This window comes from Pseudochaenichthys georgianus, chromosome 12 (assembly GCF_902827115.2).
Source record: "Pseudochaenichthys georgianus chromosome 12, fPseGeo1.2, whole genome shotgun sequence".
Taxonomy (NCBI): Eukaryota; Metazoa; Chordata; class Actinopteri; order Perciformes; family Channichthyidae; genus Pseudochaenichthys; species Pseudochaenichthys georgianus.
In genome coordinates, this window is record NC_047514.1 from 6,053,904 (window position 1) to 6,077,025 (window position 23,122).

The 23,122-nt window shown below is 41.4% G+C and overlaps 1 protein-coding gene across 1 annotated transcript in view; it reads right to left on the reverse strand.

Moving 5' to 3' along the window:
- The window catches only part of LOC117456532 (probable flavin-containing monoamine oxidase A), a 114,529-nt gene that overhangs the window by 71,492 nt on the left and 19,915 nt on the right, over window positions 1-23,122 (reverse strand). Inside the window, 1 exon segment of the mRNA XM_071205079.1 lies at window positions 16,693-16,777. Within this exon segment, the coding sequence (XP_071061180.1) occupies window positions 16,693-16,777 (85 nt within the window).

The following is a 23,122-nucleotide window of genomic DNA, read 5'->3' on the forward strand; positions in this document are numbered from 1 at the left end:
ATGGTATAACAACCACATGTCATCCATTCTGGTCCACCTAAAAACCAATGTTAAACTCTTTAGCAGTGTGTGGAACCCTGGATGTCCGAACATGCAACCATTCCTCCCTCCTTTATCAAGGATTTAAAAACAGAAGTCATTTCATATTTCCCATGGTAATAACTATGCTACAATGGTGAAATCAATTATTTAGATTGGAATACTATATCTGGCTTGGCACCAGCTCTCCCTTCAACATTATTCAAACAGATAAAGATTTGTCTTATAGAGTGGTTCCCAAAACTATCCCACTACTTTATTCACACGTGAATAAAAATGTCAAAGAATATTCTGTTAACCTGATGAAAAGATTGAAGAATATGGTTGTACTTTGTCATGTGGCCCCCTTTAACCCTCAGTGTGTTCTCATTTTACTCTAATAGTTTACTGCTATTTTTAATTTAATAAATCTTTCTGTCTTTACGTATTTATGCTTTAAATGTGCGTTTTGTGAATAAGTGTGTTTATGTGTAAACTCACTCATTCCCGTTTTCCTTTTCTCCTCCTCTGGTTTTCTCAAGCCGTGACCCCGGCCTCCTCACTTCTAATTGACCATGCCAACTCCTCTGATTCTGTGTTCTCTTCAGTCCCTCAGCTGTAACTTCATCCGCTGTCAGCCATTGGCCCAGTTACCTCTGCATGCCCCATCTTGCACTGCTTTGCATTTTATCCCCTCCTTTACAGTCTCTCTGCTGTTTTTATGGGGGGCAGATTCTGCTCTCATCTCCCACACTTTCCTCTTGTGCTCAGCTTGGAACTTCATGGTCCTGTCTGAGGGACTGATGAGCGTAGATTTCTGCCCGTCAGCATGCTGTCTGGTTCTGGATGCCACAGGCGGAGATAGTTCTGGCTGCAGTCTTGTTGTTGTCGTTTCAGCTCTGGTTCTCTGTCTGTTCGATGGAGAAGGAGGAGTTTCCTGTTGGGTTAGGTCTTTTGTCTGCTTGGAGGGTCGGGACCGTAGCCTTTTCTAACTCAGAGGGGGAGTCCAGGTCTCGGGACGCATTACCTATAAAAAATCTAGCACACTGAGGTTAAATAAATCCAACCCTTTCCACTCTGACTCTTTGTAATCATACTATCTGTCTTAATTGTTAAATGCCATCTAAACAACCTAATTGATGTCTACAAATGATATTACAAAAACTCACTCTAAAAATTGTTTCATCCATTGCTACATATGTACCCAACATAACTCTTTCAGGAAAACATTTTCTCCTATACATTGAAAAACGTACATGTTTCCAGCATCACATATTCCACACACTACGAAAGAACATCTACATATTTACTCCAATATTTTAAGCTAGTTCCTATAGCAAGATTATCATGTGTGACATAATAATCAGATGTCTTGTTTGCTAACCAAGAATATTAAACTTTAAAATGTCTTTTGGCCAGTTGAAGTCCTGCTTACTTCATCCTTAAACTCTTCTTTAATTTGAAACCAAAAAAGGTCTTCCTTCTCCACCATGATCCTATCTCTATATCAAAGTCCAGACAAACTGATGATTTATCTTCAGAAACCATGAGGAATGACTCATAAAACACTATTTTCCCTTACTTCAGTTCTAAATCAAATGAGCCAGACAGGAAACCCCCTTTAACCACTTGCTTATCCTATTATTTTGATCAAAGTTGTGTTACAAGCAGGTTAGATCTGTAATGAATTAAAATCAATATTTAAAGACGCAATATAAGTTAAATATATTGTTAAGGTAATTACTGTTTTATTGTGAAGGCATCTCTGGCGAACAGCGGCCTTTGGCTTTTATTTTGAAAGGCCGCTCCGAAACAGCGAGGCCGATTCCTAGAAACACGGCAAGTTGACAATCGTTCTAATGCATTAACTATAGTCGTGAAAGAGACAAGGAGGGGGAAGGCGTGTGGAAGCAAGCAATGAACTGAAAATGCCACCAATCCTCTGTTTTAACGTGATGGCGGACATTGAAAACCGAAGCGGGCATAAGTACCCCTGTCTTTTGTACCATTACATTTACCAACATAAAACAAGGTCTTTACTAATCAACAATGACAACCTACAGACAGCTCATTTCTTTAAATATACGCAATATATTGACCTCGCTTTTATTTATCTGACTTAATTAACGTGCTTCCCCCCCTTTCAGCCACTAGATGGCAGCAGCAGAGCACAAATGAGCTTCACTCTTCTGAGCGAATGTCTGATATCCATAGACAATGCTCATACAGGTTATTTAGGTAAAAATCACACAGATCTATTCCCCTTACATTTTGTCCGGCTTGATAACGTGCTTCATATGTCGTCACGCAGGACTCTCTGCCTACCTTGCGATCAACGTTATGTTTACGTCAGCCTTTCAAATTAATTTTTACAGACAAGGGAAACGGGAGCCGGTCTCGTCACAATGTAGGTGACGTTAGCGCTCTCTCCCAAGGATTTAACAGATAAAAGTCCGCTGACACTTTCGCTTATTTGGTCTTGGACTCTTATTTTACCCCCAGTTATAAACGGCGGACCGATCTTAAATATCGATCATCCAGGTTACGTCGTGTGGGACTCACACCGCACATCCCACGAACTGCACCGCTCCTACGCCACTTCCGGACTAAACTACCTGAAGATCCACGCTAAACTGCTCTAATTTCTTGTTACGCAGGACTCTCTATACCTGACGATCAACGTTCACGTGTTATATATAACTTTCCTAACATGGTAAAAAAGATGCATTGTATACTCCATTCAAACTTCAAAAACACTCTGAAACGCCTACAGACAATCATACATGGCCCTGCTATTGTCCGAGGCGTCTAAAAGTGCTTGTTCCCGACCCAGTGTGGTCCTCTGAATCCTTCCACAGCCCTGTCTACTCGGAAACGTCGGAGATCACCATTTGTTAGGAGATTTGTGTGGACCACTTGTCCGCTTTCTTAAACCTCCTCGCGTTCCTAGAACATAGCCGTTATCTTACAGGAAGGAAACCCATAGCAAACAAGTAACCGTTTAACAATAATCCACTTTAATGGTAATATACAATGCAATACAATCAAGTACAATCAATACAGTACAAATTACATACAGTTCTGTGGGATCCCACATTTACCTGATACTCACGTGAGCCAGCCAGCCAGCCAGCCAGCCAGCCAGAGGAGAAAGAGACCGAACACAGCGGGGTTTCTGTCTATATCCCTCGCTGACCCAAGGAGGAGTTATCTGCGCCTCCCTTCCAGACCAGTGATTGGCTGCCCAAATTATCATCAACACCCCACATCTTAAGTCCCCAATCCCAGTGGCTCAGCTTCCTTATCACAGGGATCTGAGATGACTATGTCAACTCCACACCTTCCCCCTCTTCCTTTGTCCTCACAAAACCACATGTTAGCAGGCCCAAAACCAGCCCAGTTTTCTACACAAATCATTTTCCCTTTTTAAGCATCTTGATAGTTTACTAACCTGAATACATACAAATATTTCTTTACAGAACCAATTACAGTATGGCATAACTCTTAGCAAGGATACAAAAGCTGTAATCACAGATGAATACCAAAGGGATGAATAATAAAGGAAACAGACTTCACCGGCTTCATCTGTAAAGCCATCAGGAAGCGGCAGCAATATTCACCATCCACTTAATCCATGGTAACGATGGAATCCTGTATCTACATGTATGGACACGTTACATCATCGATCTTTTATTTAATTATATGCGTAGACCCTTGACACTTATTGAAATTGAATGCTATTGCTAGGTAGGTGCAGCAGATACACACACATACACACACATACACACACACACACACACACACACACACACACACACACACACACACACACACACACACACACTCTGCAGCTCTGACGTAATCTAATCATTCTTGCTCTTAGTTCTGGACCAAAATAGACTCGAGGAGGATGAACCTTTTGGCTAAAAGTTCCCTTATTAGTTCAGGAATTCATTTAACTCTAGTTTAATATTGTATGGCTTTCCTCTCCTATGAATACATGGCCAACTAAACGTACTGTTGCTGGTAGACCACAAAGAGCAAAATGCATTTTATTTTGAAAACGTATAATAATAATAATAATTCCTTACATTTATTATAGCATTTTTCCAGATGCTCAAAGCGCAAATACACATTACACATATTTTTTATACATGCAATGGTTTTTTTTCTATATGTTACAAAAGCAACACTGCTACCAATCAAATCTAATCAAACCACACCAACCCTTAGGAGCTGATCAATTGTGTTTGAGGTATATTAATTTATATCCTTTTTAATAGTTGCTATTTGGACACAATCAATATGATTCTATATATTTTTCGTTGCAATTTCTGATAAATAGTTGGGTGGAAAAAGAGCTAGCACAGGTTTTTCCACTGCATGTTTAAGACAAACTGTAACATGCATGTCCGACTGCATTGAGAAGAAGATTTGATAGTCAGTGACGCATGAGCAATTAGATAACTAGGATCCAGTTCTCAACAGACACCAACTATAACATCTCCTCCTTACTGAGTACAAACTGTTTTTAGTCCCAGCTCTGGTTACAACTGTTCGAATAAAAGTATCCTTTACACAATTTGTTCGTGTCAAAGATATGTTGTACAAAACAAATATTTTATTTTTGGAAAAATCCTCAAATATCAATAGCATTATTGAAATGCTGAGAGCTTTTGAAGAGGCTAATGAGCATGGCATGCCCTTTTGAGATTGGACACATTTTCCATGCCAAACAAAATATTAACAAGCAAAATTTACTAATGTACGGTGACACTGTGGCTCAGGAGGTAGAGCTGCAGCTGCCACCAGTTTAGCCCTGAGCCTGTTGTTCAGGTCTCAGGCTCGAAAATGACATTCCCAGAACAAATGACCATATCTTCCCTTCTAAATGGGTTAAATTAATAATCTTTTTCCTCAAAGTAAAGATAAACCTGTGAGTTGGATGTAGAAGAGTCAGAACAATATAGATATTTTTTATTTTAAAGAAAATTCAGATTGAACATAGTAAAAAACTGTAAATTATAGTATCCGTCCAAATATTATTTTTTACTTATAGTGAAAACTACCCTTGGATGATGGTAAGGTAGACTAAAAGCTTTAGGAATCCAAAGTACAGCATATAATAAGTACCCTGTATAAAGATTGATGCAAAACAACTGACATTTGACTTTTTTAGACAGGTTTAGCCAAAAAACTCCACCTCTGAGGTGATTTGGGTGGAAATGGGGGTTTTACCGTTTCTCTGGAACCCATTGGTTGATGTTGGTGATTGACATCTCTTTCTGACCGATAGAGCCAATAGAATCGAAGGGGAATCTCCCCACTCACACACATGGTAAAATAAAAAGGTGTGGGCTTCCGCACCCAGTTTTGCATGAGTGAAGCTGTCTCTAGGTCTGACATCTGGAAACCGAAAAGCAGGTTTATTGCTCGTGGATTATCAGAAATCATTTCAAAGGGACACAGACACATTGGATTAACCTATGGATTAACTTCAGCAGCTTTTTTATCGTTTTAATCCAATTGAAGACCACGTTTGACCCGACTACGACACAGGTGAGCCATGTTAGCATTTTTAGCTAGCGCCACATGTTTTGTTTATAAAGTCGCGATTTCATATAATTGAGTGATAATGAGGGTACCCTTCGATTCTGTGTCACCTCACGATATGAAACGATGTGTTGTTGGATGTGCAAAGATAAATAATAAGGTTTTGTGAGTTAATTTTGGTGCAGTCATCTGTTAGCATTTTTCGCTCATTGCTAATTCAGAGGCTCAGCGTTAGCATTGTGGGTTTTATTTTGAAAAAAAATAAAATAATGATCAGTTATGAGTTTCTTCCCGTTACATGGATATAAAACATTCATAGTTTATTAAATGAAAATGCCCTCAGACACTGTTTCCTGCAAGATGTTGCAGCGGTACCGGGGTCTCTCAGGCTTACCAGGTCACCTATTATAGAAAAATCCACTTTTTCAAATCTTTTATACATAAACATGTGTCTCCTCTGTGTAAAGAGATTCTGAAAGTTTCAGGAAAAAAGATTCGCTCACTATTTGTCCTGATCCATTTATATAAAAACCTGTCTGAAAATGAGCTGATCAGATTTTGGCCACTTTGTGATGTCATAAGGTTTTCTGGCTTGTGTAAACATTAGCCAATAACCAACCAAGGTAACCCCCCCCCCCTTATCACCTGAATCTCCACCTAGAGCACCATTGTGTTCTTTTTAACCAAATATCTCTCAGAGGGGCGTGGGGAGCGGCTCCTTATTTTCATCTAAAGGCCCTGACACACCAAACTGACACCAAAGAACACGTCCCGATGGACCCGATTGTTGTGTCGCCTCACGTCTCAAAAAGGACAAAAAAAAAAAAAGTCGCACTGGAACACACCGCAAAGACTTCAGCCGATGGCCAAGTAGCACGTACGGCGTACGCACTGTGCATGCGTGAGTGGCAATAACACTCCTTACCAGCAAGCGCTATTCTTAAAGGTCCCATGTCATGGCCATTTCTACTGATCATAATTCCATTTTTGAGGTCTACTAGAATAGATTTATATTGTGCAATTTTCCAAACTCACATTGGTTTCTTATACATCATCTCTGTATAGTACTGTATGTGCATTCACTCTGTCCTAAACGGCTTGTTGGAGCTCATGCTCCCCCCTCCCTGTGAGCCCATGCACTGTGCTCTGATTGGTCAGCTCGCCGAGTCTGTTCTGATGAGTCTACCACCGTTACAGCGGAACATCAGTGATTATGTGTTACAATGGCGTTAGCAACCAGAAAATGACCCCAGTAATGACAAACAGATGAGAATGGGTGCCGTGTTGGCGGGATGTTGGGCGGCTCGCTGCTGCGAGGAGCGGACAGTGTGAGCTGGGTTAATTTCCTGCTTGCTGCGTGGGATAAGGGTCCATTTGGGTATGGGCCATGGATGTATAATAACAACTGGATACAGCGTGAGAGGTGGGGCCTCATTCATTCCTACAGTATGAGAGCTGCTCATTGGCGTATGATGACAAAATGGCCCAACTTTTGAGAGAGTGACACGTCACAGATTACCCAGCATGCCTGAGAAGTACCCGTATGTGCGCTCATAGAGCATGCGCAACTTTAACCACGCCCCCCAAAAGGCTCGTTCACATTAGTGTTAATTTCGTTGACTAAAACTATGACGAAATATGTTCGTCAACGACCTTTTTTTCCATGACGAAAACGAGACGATGACGAGACGGCACCGACGGCAGTAAACAATAACTGTAACGAAATCATCATGCAATATCGTTGACAAAAAGTGACGAGACGAAAATGTAGTTTACTAAATAAAAACTATAACAAAATCTCTCTTTACTTTCGTTGACGAAAAATGAGGAGACGTAATATTATCAAAGATAACGTTAAATCTCTGATAGTCAGTTTTTCTCCCAGCAGTTCCATTTCCGGTGCTGCGGCAGAGCAGCAGCTGTTTCTGTGCTGCGCGCGGCGGTACATTTGAATTACACCGGGCAGCGGCACAATATGAACTGTCAGGAAGACTCGGGTCTAACTCATGGTCTAACTAACCTTATTTAACAGAAAATAAAATGGCAACAACAGGGCTTAGGAGCAGTGGTCGCGTTAACCGAATACCCCCCCGTCAGCGCGAGTGAGTGATACATTGTGCACTCGACGGATAATAATGGATTATGACGGAAATGTTACAATCCTGTCCGTCAAAATGACTGACAACGAAAAAGTCTAAAGCCACCACTGCTTGGGAGAAAGAAACAATGTGATATTTGGGCCCATTTTCGCTACAATGAGGCGGAGAAAAAAAGCGAATGCATTGTTTTATCAGAAGGGAAGCAATGTGGCAAAACAGCTGGTAAAAACACCACAAACCTGACCAGATACTCTCTGCAAAGCTGCTTTCTTAATCATTCAACCTGTGTTTTTCATCAAATAAGGACAAGATAATCTTATTTATTTATATACTAAAATGACAAATTATTGGTTTTGGCTAGACTAGTTTGACTGAAATGTTCTATATAATCTGATGACTAAAAAAGACTCAACAGTTTTCATTAACAAAAAGTAGACTACAATAATTAGTTTTCTTTGACTAAAATAAGACTAAAATGCTCAGACTTTTAGTCGACTAAATCTTGACTAAAATGTTTACTGTTTTAGTCGACTAAAATAAGACTAAAATGCTCAGACTTTTAGTCGACTAAAACTTGACTAAATAAAAACAGGATGAAGGTGACTAAATATGACTAAAACTAAAAAGGAAATTTAACACAGGACTAAGACTAAAACTAAATAAAAAAATAGCTGACGAAATTAACACTAGTTCACATCAAGCACGTCAATTTACATACACGTAACAGCACCGTGCGTTCTGGATTGTTATGATGGATTTGATATTCACGAATAACGAGGCGGCCGTGGCAGTTAGCAGCTAGCGGCTGGGTTCCTCGGGCGATATCATATGGTATAGCCAGAGCTATTTAATAGAAGAGTTACGACATCTCCGTTCACTCCAATGGACCACAGCAATGGCGGATCGTGGAGCCTCTCAATCGTTCCCCGGAAGTTAGCGCCAAGGCTGGCAGAGCTGTGGAGTTGCAGCATAATACACCGTTCGTGACGGACTTTTAAAGGTAAGAAGAAGTTTAAAGATTTATATTGCGGATATTATCAGTACATCTGATTCAAATGAACATGTGTATTAAAGGATGTCAGTGGATTATCCCTAAATTAGTAGATTTAGGGAACGTTTACAGATAACAGATTAAGCTAGCATACCGAAGCAAGTTAGCAACACACGTTGAACAGCCTTTTAATTGTAAATTCCGTTCTCTTAATGTCATTTCGTCCAACATGTTGAATTAGAGAAGAGGGGCTTCTAAACGGGATTGTATGCGGGGGGGTGGAGGGAGTTAAATATTAGATAAATATAACTTTGGTGCATGTAAGAGTGAGTGTTTTTAGCAGAGCCATATTGTGTCCTTGTGATTATGTTGATTATTACCTGTCTGTATAATGTTGCAGCTCAGCTGATTCTGGATTGATGGCAAAGGGAGAGGGACTTAAGTGAGAGTGAAAACACAAGGTAAGTTTAATACTGTTTTATATAAGTAAACACCTTATCTCCCCAAGGCATTTCCCATCCAATAGGTGTGCTGTGTGTGTATAACCCTTTCTCCTGTCTGTTACTCCCTCTTTCAGCACAAGAACCAGAGGGGGATTCAATGGAGCCTGAATACCTGCACTGAGACCCTCACCCTGCACCATGAGTCTCAACTCTCAGTGTTTTTCAAGCCTTTCCCTGTTTTTTTGTATTAAACAAAACATGAAGCTTTCCCAATGGTGTGGTTTTCGTTTTATGAAAAAGTGCAAATGCAGTGTTTGTATATAATTACATCACATATTTTGTTGCTGTTGGTCGTGAAATTGCTCCTGCTGACTTGAGCCAGCCATTTTTTCCTCCGCTCTGTGTCAGTGGGGAAGCCGTACATTCGTACTCCTTTCTCTGAGCGATTTGAGCATCCCCAGGCAGCACAGCAAACCATGGTGGCTACTAGGAGGCAGCACAGCAAACCAGGACAACACGGAGGAAAAGGCACCGACAAACTGCATGATATATATGCTATTCAATGTTTATTGAATTCCATGTATTTGCAATGGATGTTCCTAAAACAACACATTTAACATCATCATCATATGCTGCTGCTGCTAGTCCTTTGATAGTCACCTGTCGGTCTCCTGTCCTTTCTGAAAGCCATAAAGATGACATTAGTCATTTAGATAACTTGTGTCCTCAATTACCAGGGGATTACTGAAACTACCATGAATTTAAGAAAATGGTAGAAATGAATCCAATCTGAATTTTAAAGCATTACTTTAGATCCCCTCCCTCTAAATGTATCAATAAACATTAGAAAGTGATGCTCCTGACTACCATACAAGTTTAAGAAGATAATATTGGTTTGAAAGAATTCAAAGCTATAAATAAACAGCAACAGGTTCTTTAACAAGGCACTGTTAGTAACATGTAAACTAGTTGTTCACACTAATCCTAATATTATCACTTAATATTAGCAAATTCGATTTTATTTTTTAAAACATATTGATGTAAATACATACACATATCGATTTGTTGTATAAATATTGCAAATCAAAACCTTTATTCACTAATAATTAACAAAAATCGTAGTTCTATCTCCTGTTATCAATGCATTCACATTGCCCGCCATGAACTTCCGGGGAACGATCCTCGTCTACATGAACCACGTGACGATAACCGTTTTTGGACTTCCGGTGTCGTAACTCTTCTATCTATATGGCGCTGGGTATAGCTAATTAATCTGGGTCAAACGTGTTGTGCCCACATGCAAATATCCCATGGTATTATAGTAATAGCAAACGGCAACGTTCAACTCCTTTAATGGTATATTGCAAGTGCAATAAGAAGCTACAGGGACGTTAATCTACGTCGGTAATATTAACTTTATTTAATACAATATTTACATCATACAGCCCATGTAGTATACTATTTTACAAATGATGAATTACAGCAAACATGTGCAATATAGGGCTGAACGATATACCGTGTAATGGCGATAACCGCGTTATGTGCATGCGCGGTATTCACACCGCAGGGACGTGCGCTTTTATTCATTTTTTAAAAAAATGCTAACGCACTTTAGCACAGAATTCAAAATAAAGATACCCTTATTACTTATCGAAACTGCACATACAATATATCCGATTAAAGCTGAGACTCCACAGATTATTTAAGTATAGTATCTAAGCGATCCGATCTCGCAACAGGGGAAGCAAACACAGACATCACAACACGTACCTTTTTACGGAGCTTTTACGGGAGATCGTCTCACGTAGCTGTCAATCTGATCAAAAGACGTGTTCAATGGCATTAAAACGAGAAAGAAAAAACGCGGCTGAATCGGTTGATCCATAGGTTGATAATGTATCTGTGGCTTGAAGCAATTGTTTATAATCCATAATTCCATTTTTATGTAAAAATCGGAGCACAACAGTTAGCTGCTAATGGTAGCCACCAGAGTGTATGCAGCTTCCGGTTTTGGCTACGCGTCACTCTCACTCCTTATTTGGTAATGTGTGTGTTAGACTGCGCTGGACTGCCGCATAGCCAAGACCAGAAGCAGCAGCCACTCTGGTGGCTACCATTAGCAGCTAACTTTTGCTCTGCGATATTTACATAAAAATGGAATTATGGATTATAAATTAAATCATTTTTTTATACAGAGACGTTAAAAACCTATGGATTAACCGATTCAGCCGCGTTTTTTCTTTCTCGTTTTAATGCCATTGAACACGTCTTTTGATCAGATTGACAGCTACGTGAGACGATCTCCCCTAGAAGCTACGTAAAGGTACGTGTTGTGATGTCTGTGTTTGCTTCCCCTGTCCGTGTTCAGATCACTCAGTGATGATACTATATACCTAAATAATCTGTGGAACCTCAGTTTTAATTGGATATCTTGTAAGTGCAGCTACGATAAGTAATAATAAGGGTACTTTTATCTTGAGTTCTGTGCCAAAGTGCGTTAGCATTTTTCGCTCAGGGGTCATTTAGATGCTTCTTATGAGACTTGTGTTTTATTTTGGTAAAAATGGTTTGTATCTTCAGTTAGCTGAGATTATTTCCGTTAATCTGGTATAACACATGAATAGGTTCTTAAATATTACGATCCCCTGAAACACTGTCGTGAAAAAAAAGTAAAGTACCCGCCGGGACTTTGGGGTTTAACAGGTTAAAAAAATCGCAATATATACCGCAGGGTGGGGGGAAATCGCGATGTCAGTTTTTTTCAATACCGTGCAGCCCTAGTGCAATATATCCATTATTACAGCTCCGTGGGCTGGCAGTAAGGCGATATGGGTCCGTTCTTATTGTGCATCCATGGGTAAAGGTAAAACTCATGTAGTACTGCACACGTCACATCACATGAACGTGCCGGGCGGCGCAGTCCCGTGGGTTAGATGCGCGTTCATAATGCAGAGGGAAATAACTCTCAGAATAACATTATTAGCACATTTTTACAACTTGAGGAACAAATGTTTTTAATAAGGGCTATACAAGTGTTCATACTGGGTAGTTTATTTAGTTTAAAAAAAAGTATCCAACGATTTACAGACCACTCTTTCCCCATGTAAGTCAATGGGAAAAAGTGTTTCCGGGCCTGGCAACCAAACAGAAGTGTAGTATCGCCTTTTGGCCACCACGAATATTTTCATCTGAGTCCGGTGCACTAACTGGGGGCTTGGTATGGGCACGTCACTGTACCCAGGAAGCAAACAATGGAAAAAGAGAAATCTCCAACGAGGCGTTCTGGGGCAGCATAGACAGGTCTTTTCTGTGTTAGAGTTTTACTCCCTACAGGTTGTACTTTGAGGGTTTGTGACTTTGCAGACCGTTTACATGCATAAAAACCTTCATAACACACAAGGGTAATAACCGGAAAAGCATGACATGGGACCTTTAATTCAAAAGAGGCAACTGGAAGACAGACTACGTGATATATACAAACAACAAATAGCGTGCGTTCCATTTTCACTCTCGTCCATCGCAGACTGTTTCACAGACTGTTTCACATAACGACTTATCGAAAACATGTTTAGCGCGGTACTGGAAAATGAAAAATAATAGCCGTCTGTCAGTGCCTTCTTCACTTCCGTTTCGCTTCTCATGCACTGATTCGCTAAGCTGAACAGCCAATCAGAGTCATTTATTTTGCCGACAGCCTTTTGCCGACAGCCTCCCGATTCAGCGGAAGGTGTCGGCACGGCCGAAAAGCCACGACGGTGCTGGACACACCAATCTGAGTAGGGTGACAGGACGCTCATCGACGGCCAGACATCTATCAACGGCCGAAATCGGCCTGGTGTGTCCGGGCCTTAAAGTAACAGACAGAGAATCAGCACTTTTGAAACGGGGCTGAAAAAGAGGGGTTTATGGGATGCTACGATGTATGATCCGTTTGGTATTCAAGCCAACCACTTCAGAGACGTGTTTTATATCTGATACCTATACAGGGTGTCCGTGGGGTCTTAAAAAGTATTAAAAGTTGATAAATCAATTTAGCGAAAATTAAGGCTATTCAAAAGTATTAAACAGCATTTTCCAAGGTATTAAGAAGGTCCACAGCAACGACAACATGAAAAACCCTTTAATTTACTGAAACAACGGGAAACCCCCTCAAGGTGGCCCATGCATAGCGTGCCATAAAATGCTGCTTATTATTTTAAGTTTCGTTGCCTTGCTCCACTCTATGGGGAGGGTTATCTGCTGGTGGACTACCTGAGAGATATACAGCAGGAGAACACGCCGTCCACCGCGGAGAATAAACAGAAGGACAACCATGCTCTGGGCGGGTCTTCTTCGCTGCTTTTGGTGTATTTTGTGGCGGCAGCAGCGCCACTTACAGGCCTGGCATATGTACTACAGCGTTTCCAGCATTTCCAGCATTTCCAGCATTTCCAGCATTTCCAGCGGTCTAGTGTGAACGGACACATTAATTAATCGAATGCGTGTGAACGGAAGACTTTTTTGCGTTTGCGTTTTACTGTATGTGTTTTACTGTATGCGTCCTCGTGGGGCCGGGTCTAAGTCAAACTATATCCGGTCACAGAGGTCTGCTATTTTAAAGTAAGGTCAACACATATCGACCCTAAATATAGTCTATATTAAGAACGAGAAAAGTCTTAACATATATATCGTTTTTTGTAAACATATGACAAATGTGTGAGGGTGATGACGTCAGAGCATCGTCCTATGTGCCGGGCTTAGCCCCGGACAGCCCCAGCCCAATTTAACCCCTGGGTATTTGTGAGGGAGCTCCTATATGGCATTACCCCGCTGAAGCTCACCAAAGTTTAATATATATTTCATAGTTCAAAGTTTTGTCAATTGTTTTGTTTATTGGTCAAATACTGGTTTCTGAGGAGTTTTACTGGAATGAAAGAGCACAGAGTACAGAAGCAACAAAGCAGCATACTGCCTTAACCCTAACCCACAGAGAGGTTGAAGTGCATGTGGAGAGGAGGCTTCAGTAGTCTGTCTGCACTCTGTTTAGTTGTGCTATCTTACAATCAATATAGTAAATGTGAGGTAAAGTGTGTCGCCAATGTAACCGCTTAGAACTCGAAGTTGCGATGAGGTCTTAAAATGTATGGAAAGGGTCTTAAAAGGTATTAAATTTGACTTCAGGATTCCTGCATATACCCTGCTATATCAAAATAATAATAATAAATATATAGGTGAAAAACAGTATAATAGGGGACCTTTAAGAGAGAGTGGTTAGATCCCCAGACCCTGATAATTAACCTCACATTTCTCCCGATGGATCAGCAGTGTGTGAATGTTTGGTATGACAGACTCCGCCTCTGTTTGTATATTTAAAAACTGCTTTGAGGGTTTGCAAAGACTGGTAAAGTGCTTTATAAAAGTAGTCTGTTGAAATGTTCCATCCTAGCCTATATTTCTAATCAGTAGACATGCGGAAAACACACGGTAAGCTTATTCCTTTCTAAAGAGTTGAACTGCAACAAGATAACAATCCCATTGCGTCGGTTATCTTCAAAATCACTCTAGCTCCCACTTCACATGTAATCCCTAAATGAGGCTCCATTAGTTTCATTCACAGCACAATAGATACTGGCCTAGAATGCTGGCTCACAGTGTCACTTGGCAAATCATCGCCTAACCTGTTTTTCACCAGTGTAAACAAGCCTCTGGACTAAACGGTGAGTGGCAGATATAATAGTTTCCTCATCACTGCCCGAGCCCACTGTCATTACGCAGCTCCTCCTCCACGGGAAGACAGATAGCAACATCTGATAAAGTGTTGTTTGGCTGCCTGTCAAGTTCACTCGCAATCAGACGAAATGCCCTCTTTTAGTCAGGTTTGCAAGCAACATCAAGACCTTTGCTTCATCCGCCATAAATATCCTTAGACATTCCACTCATATGTGAACTCGCAGCCAGACAGTTGGCATGCTCTGTCAGGAACTTGTCAGGATAAGGAGAGAGTGAAAAAAAACACTTTGAAACCAAATGTTAATTTAGTAACTGCAGAGCTGTCTCTGTAAGTACTGCTGAATATTAGACTGAACGCCTAATTGCATTTTATTCCAACTGCACGCTGCCAAAAGCTTAATTATTTTCGTCTTACTGTGCAGTCCCGTAAATAATCTACATGGGAACCGACTAAAATATGCCTATTCAAATTCGAAATTCAAAACATGGCCAAAATTCTTATTTCCAAGCTAATCTGTTTCATGCATAACAATCTCTGCAGTGAAACCAAACGGTTCATAAATCATTGAGGTGAGTGAGAGAATTGGTTACAAAAAAGGGGAAAAAACTAACTGACGGAGCTCATTATAAAAGATGGATGGATGAAAGGGGAGATAAATCCAGGAGCCAAGAACAGGACGAACGTGATATATTGGGGAACACACAGCTCATATCCAGCGTTCGTGTGCAATGGTGGATGTCTTGTGATGCCAAGCACCTATTGGAGCCCAGGCAGTATTTCTTTGTTCATTCATCCATCTACCCAATCATTGACTCAAAAGCAAGAGACTTGAGAACTGAATCCGCCTCTCTTTGGCTCCCATACTAAATGGAAAGTACTCCGGTTTACACCGATGACTTCAAGCAGAAATCCTCTCTTTTATTCACCACGGATCCTTTTGGGAAAAGTGACGTTTCAATCACTGGCCCGACTTTGGCTTTATAAAAAAGTCCCTGTCAATCTCCCTGCACTGATTTAAGGCCAAAGAGTGGCATCTGATCCCGAGCAACCCATGCTACATTATTCAGCACTGTTCCCAAGCCTGTCTCATTAAGGATCCTGGCTATGGTCCATGCCTCTGTGTATGACGCTTTCAGTGACAGATCTGTTGCCAGCTCAGTACAAACAGGCACAGGCCCAGTGTAAACCCCACTGAAGATCCCGCTTCGTCCCCTTCCAAACCTGGCAAAAGCAAGACTCCAGTGTGACAAGCACCAGCCAAACAGCAAACATGAACTCAACTCCAACTCACCAGTGTTTTTCCCTCGAGATGGTAGCAAGTCGGAAAGGTAGGATTTGTTTTCTGACCTGGAAAAAAGTTGTCTTTTCTCGGTGGGTGGGAAAAGTGTTCTCCAACTCACTGATACGCATGATGTCGTATGCACATGACTTCCAAGTTCCAACATGGCATGTTTTGAAATGCTACATTAGTTTGTTCAATTACACTTTCCGGTTCTTCCTAACAGTTACACTCTACCACAGGGGTCCAACTCCCCCCCCCCCCCTCTGCTGCCGAGATGATGATGTGTTTTACACTTTCAACCACACACCATAGCGATAATGTCACATTAGCCCCCCCAAGTTAAAGTTTTGCTCTGGTTAAAAATTCAATCCAGGCAATTCCCCAGACCATAGCCCGACCTCGGGTGGATTCCATTCCAAACGAATTGACTGCCACACGCCAGAGCCCGAAGAGATTTAGCAAAAATCAAAGATGTATCTGCATGAGTGCACAGTTTGCCATGTTTGACTGACGTAGTGCGAGAGGAGGCTATTTGCCTTCTGCATCAGTGAGAATTTCATTTAGCGAGTGAACAGAGGTGGGAGACGCACGCTGACCTGCCAAGTGAGGGGGGCAGGTGACGATCACGGCCCTGCACAGGAAAGTGTTGGTGGTGGTGCTAACCCGGGCCCACTCTGCATCCTGTTTGAACACACACAAATACAGCTTTGTTTAGTAAGCAAGTTCCGTATGTGTTAGTACATCACATCCTGTGGTGGAGCTGTAAGTGTGATTGAGTGACTGATTTTGGACACATTTATTCTATGGTATGCACAAATTGTATTTAACTTAATTAGTACACTTTTTCGAGTAGCTGACACGATATATATAAGTATCTTAATTGTCCATATTTTAAATTGCATTGGCTAAATTGTTCAACTTTAGGGCAAACAAAATCAGTGTAACCTTGGTTGGTGATTGGCTAATGGTTACACAAGCCAACACATCGTTATGACATCATAAAGTGGCCAAAATCTGATCAGCTAATTTTCAGACAGGTTTTTATATAAATGGATCAGGACAAAAAGTAAGCGAATCTTTTTTACTGAAACTTTCAGAAGGGGACACATATTTATGTATAAAATACATGAAAAAGTGGATTTTGCATAATAGGTGACCTTTCAACCTAAGCTTCTTATGGTTCATCACACATGTTGATTTTTATCCTTAAGTCATTGCTAGGTAAGCTGCCCTTATATATCTCCAGACTTCTGTCCTTTTATACTTGCTTTTTTAATACCAGACGAGCAGCAAATGGGATGCTTTTAAATGTTCCTATGATGCAGTCAGAGCTTGGTAAAGCTGCATTCTCCCACTATGCTCCCTTTTTATGGAATACGCTGCAAGTAAAACTTTGTCTAGAGGCACTTCCTACTGTAAATGCTTTTAAAGGTATGCTACGATTAGCCCTTCATGAAACATGTAACTGTTTTACCTGATGCTATTGCTGATGTGATTATGCTTCTTGCCACTGCACAAATGGCCTTCTGTATTTATATTTGAATTGTATGTTTTTTTTGTTTAATGCCCTTGTTTTATGTTGAAACTTGTTGTGTGCCGTGTTGGTCAGGACTCCCTGGAAGAAAAGATCTTGTATCTCAATGGGACATTCCTGGATAAATAAAGGATAAATACATTTTTAAAAAAAATGAATGAATTTCTGACATGCCAAAATAACTTACAGCACAAATCCAGCTACTGTGTTAATCCATCATTTACAGTGAAGGAAAATGGCTTGATATATGTATACATTCAACATAGTTCTATAACCAGGGGTGCACATCACTTTTTTGCCCTGGTTCTCAAAGGAACACCTGGAGATGTTGCTTGGTGCTCATCCTTAAAATTAAATAAACCGTAACTTTTGAGGGGGTCTTGACTTTATTTGCCAGACACACGGCACTGAAAACATGTGAGGTGCACATAGAACACACATGCAGAGGTGAACACAGAACAAACACGACAACATTAGCACGACCAGTAATCCTACAAGCTGTCATCACTACCCTCCTGACTGTTCTTCTCACTGTCTTCCTCTCTGTCAGACATGGTAGCTGATGATGTAGGCCTACTACTTTCTCTCTGGTTGAGTCTGGTTTTGTAGCTGCTGGTTTTGGGTCGAAAGTCTCTGTTGTCATCTTAGACAAGTGGATGTAATCAAAGAAGTATGTGAACATAACCAATAACCTACCATAGCCAATAACAAATGAATGTAACTTATTTTATTTGTGTTGTTCATTCAATCTTATTTTACCGTATCATTTATTTATTTATGCATTTTTTTTATCTCTCCAGTTTAAATCGATATGTCTGGTTTACTGTCCTATAGTATGCATTGGAATGATTTCAAACCTGTTTATCCCAATAAGTATAAAGGAGTGCCTTGGAAATATGTGTTTACATAAATTGTGACCAAACCATTTTAACTTAGACTAAAGTGAACTATCTAAACACTCAGAGTCCTTTACCTCACTGAGCTGTAGTATCAGCCTCTCAGTCTGACTGGAGAGGACTCTCCCTCCACATTATTGTAGACATATCTTCTTCTTCCGTTAGAGCAGCTAGCACCGGATTCTAATAACAACAGCGCCGGTACCGGGCGGTGCTTCCTTCTCTCTCTCTCTCTCTCGCTCACTCGCACTTTGGCTGTGAGCTGCGGGTGCCAGATAAACCAACATCCAGGGCCGGATTAGTACCTGCAGGGGCCCCTGGGCACTGAGCGCTCATGGCCCCCCAACCCAACAAGTAACACCATGCCTACCCAATCCTACCAACATGACCAATATTTAGAATTTTCAGTCAATCTGGCATGTCAAATCGCACACCTATTTGTCAAAAGCAGAGACGCAGCCACATAGTTCAACCAAAGTAGGTCTAGCCTTTTTCCCTTTTAGTCAAACATCACAAGACAAAATACAATGGATATGATTCCAAGACAGTGTATGGCTCAGGAATACCTAGGTAATATCACTCAAAACCTCAGAGTAGCACCCGACTTAATGCCAAAATATGACTGGCTGGCTGTACACGTACACGAGGAGTTTTATTAGTTACAAACATTGAGAGTTACAAAAGTATAATATGTAGTGAAATGGTGTGGTTGCTCAACTAAGTGATCAGTATATGTGATGGAAGATTGTGTGTGTGTGTGTGTGTGTGTGTGTGTGTGTGTGTGTGTGTGTGTGTGTGTGTGTGTGTGTGTGTGTGTGTGTGTGTGTGTGTGTGTGTGTGTGTGTGTGTGTGTGTGTGTGTGTGTGTGTGTGTGTGTGTGTGTGTGTGTGTGTGTGTGTGTGTGTGTGTTTATATGTGAGAGAGTGAGCGTGTGTGTGAGAGAGAGTGAATGAATGAGTGTATGAGAGACAGTGGATCTTACCTTTTAGAAGTGTTTCTTCCTTGCCTTTCTCTTTGAAAAGTCTGTGATTAGGTCATCAAAATCCAGATCTCTCACAAGATCAGACTCGATGGCCATCAAAGAAAGGGCTGGAAGTCTCTTCTGAGCCATGGTTGTCCGAAGTTCATTTTTGATGCATTTAAGCTGTGAAAAGGACCTCTCACCCTCGCAGTTGGTTACAGGGAGTGTGAGAAAAATCCTGAGCGCAACAAAAACATTGGGGAATGTTGTCTGTAGTCCATGTTTTAGCACCACCTGCAGTCTGTCTGCATATCAGTAGGATATGATGAGGAGAGAATATTGGCCCGTCTGCGGAGATCAGTGTCATCACAGCACATGTCAAATAGGACTCCAAAGTGATCATTTATGACTTTGTATGCATCCAAGCGTTTGCTAAGTCCTGAGAGCAACCTGTCAATAATGACATTGAATGTCTCAACCTGGAATTGTGTACTGCCAGTCAGTACCACCTCGTGCTCCACTGTCTCGTCATCAAATACTCGTCTTTTACCAACACGGTGAGTCTCGTGCTGGTATGTCTGTGTCATGCCGGTGATGGCCCGGGCAGATGTCTCAAAGTCTGAACATGTCCCTCGTAGTGATGCAACATAAGTGCGCAGCGATTCCAAAAGTCGCACAGCTGTCATTAGGTCAATGTCTTTCTTTTGCAAGCCAGTGCTCGTAAGCTTGAATTAGTGCAGTACAGTGTCCCAAAATATTGTCAGCAGTCTCTAGTTTCCCAAGTTTGCCACACAGCGCAGAGGCCTCTCGCCGTGTGTCCTGGCACTCTTCGTCATCAGCCGCCAACATTTGTAAAGCCCCTCTTATTGCAGTGTAATTCTCACAAAGAGCTCTTGTGGAGTCTCCTCTGCAGCTCCATCTTGTACAGGAGAGAGATTTTAGCTTCAGTGTGAGGTTTTCAGTGACCACTTTATTCCATCGGTGGGTAGAAGCAGAGCAAAAAGCATAAAGTGCTTGAGGTATATCAAAAAACTGGCTTGCTTCACGACAACTACTTTCAACACAGTTGACACCAACCGAATTCAAGGAGTGTGCTGCGCACGGAATGTAATGTATGAGTGGGTTGCTTTTCTTGAGATGAGCTTGCAGCCCATTATATTTTCCTGACATGTTGGATGCGTTGTCATAAGCCTGGCCACGGCAGTTTGAGAGATCCAGCCCCATATCAATGACCATCTTCATCACGCAGTCAGCCAGACTTGACCCAGTGTGACTGTGAATGGGTTCAAATCCAATAAATCTCTCAATGACTTTTCCTTTCTCACTCACAAATCGGAAAACGAAAGTTAATTGGTCGACGTGAGACATGTCAGGTGTAGAATCTACGATGACAGAGAAATACCTTGCTCGCTGTAGTTCTGTTGCTATTGCTTCCTTTGTTCTGTCACCCATCAAACCAATAAACTCCTCACAGATAGTTGATGACAAGTATGAAGTCCTACCACGTCCCTTCTGGCCAAACTTCTGCAAATGATCCTTTAAAAATAGATCAAACTGTGCGAGCAGCTCCAGGATTCCCAGGTAGTTCCCGTTATGTGCGGATCCTAAAAGTTCGTAATTTCCCCGGAAAGGAAGCCCCCTCTCACTCAAGAATTTAATCACCGCAACTACACGTCTCAATACATCCTTCCAGTACTGACTTTCTGTGTCGACCTGCATCCCTAGAGAAGCATCCACAGTGCCCATGAGTTTAGTGCGATGCATAAGTGAAAGTATGCATTTTCTGTGCTCACCACTCGTCTCATGTTCCGTTATCCTCTCGGGATGCTTCCAATCACTAAAGCCGAGAACAAATGCATTACTGTGGCTGTGAGTGGATACAAGTTTGCAGGCAAAACAATAAATTGCTCCGGTAGATGGAGAATAAATAATCCAATCGCGTTGAACGATTTCTCCATTGTGAAGCTGTCTGGTCAGCATATCATTGGTCAGTGAGCGTGTCCGGCCGCTAGCATCGGTCTCCCTCCGAGATGCTGGATACTTCGTTGCCCGATTATGAAAGTATGAAACCTCTTTCATCAAAGTCTCCTCCCGGACATTTCCAGCAATTAATCCCCATTGTGCAGGGTCCTGAGAGACACAGGGAACTTCCGATGAACTCGAACCTTCACCCTGCTCTGTGACGTCCTCGTCAGGCTCGTCTTCATCTTTATCTTCCTCTTCTACTCGCTGCTGCGTTAGCATGCTAGGTTCAAGGCTAACATTGCTCGCTAGCTCAACAACATCCTCCGTGACCGCCGCCACTGTTCCTTGTGGTTGTTGCTGGCCTATTTCGTCACTTTTTGCTTTTTTGAAAAAGCTATTTATTGTTGGCACATTTTTTAATGCAGCCGCCACTCTCTCTTCTTTGTCTTTCTTTTCGCAGCCCCGCTGGGCGTTTGGTTACCGGCACCATCCATTTTCTCTGCTCACGTGACAAAATGTGACATGAGTGAGGGTGGGGCTGTGATTCGGCTCTACACCGCCGCCGCGTAGTAATACATTTGAGCGCATACATAGTGAGACCTACAGTACAGAGACGGTTTAGAAAATATATTAATTTGACCCTATAGAAAAGCTGTGTTATTTATAGCGAAGAGTGAGTGTCATTTAAAAACAATGTATGATGAGTGAGGTTGTGCCCGAAATAATAAAATAATAATAAATATATATATTTTTTTTTAATCTTGTCACTGAGGGCCCTCTTTGCTCAAAGGCCCCTGGGCACTTGCCCAGGTTGCCCATATGGTTAATACGGCCCTGCCAACATCCCCCATTTTCATCACTTACAGCGCCCATCGTACAGGGCAAATGAAACGTGTAACCGGAGTGAAAAGGGTGTTACATTTACTTAATTATGAATATTGTTACATTAAGGCCGAAAATTAGGATTAGCCCCAACGGTCAAAAATGTTTTTTCCCCTCCCAGAACTGCCAGCGCAGCGCCTCCCCATATCTGGCGCCCTAGGCGAACATCACGCCAGTGCTACGGGCCGATCCTGAGTTAATATGCAACTCGCAAATATCTTTCTCCTCTCTCCTCTTTTCTTTTCTCCTCTCTCTATCTCTATAACGTTTAGTATTTTAATATGTTACATTATGCTAAGCAAAAGAGATATTGTAGTATTTTATGAAAACGTAAAAAAAAAATAGAGGCGGGTTAATGACATTGTGTTGGAAAGATGTTCTACTTTATTTCACTGGAGCTTTTCATCACCAAACATAAGCCTGGTGGTAATTAAAACTCACAACAAAACGTCACTGTGCAACATTGAAAGCTATTATCTTTAGATACGGCTAGATATTTTTGGATGCTGATAATTATGAGTTTAAAAGATTGTATTTATCTCTTTTGACTCGAATCCAGATAACTTTATTCTAAAAGGAAAATGTATTCAGAAGACATTAGACCAGTGAAACCCTTCTGTAACCCTTCAGGAGTTCATGTCGTCCCACCACTGTAACTGTAACTGCTCTTTAAAGCAGACACTGTTTGCTAATTGTAGAGATGGCGAAGCTACTGACATTTGCTTGAGCTTTCCTCAAAGTCTCAAGGAACAAAATGTGTGTTAGCTTGTCACACAATATGTGTTAGC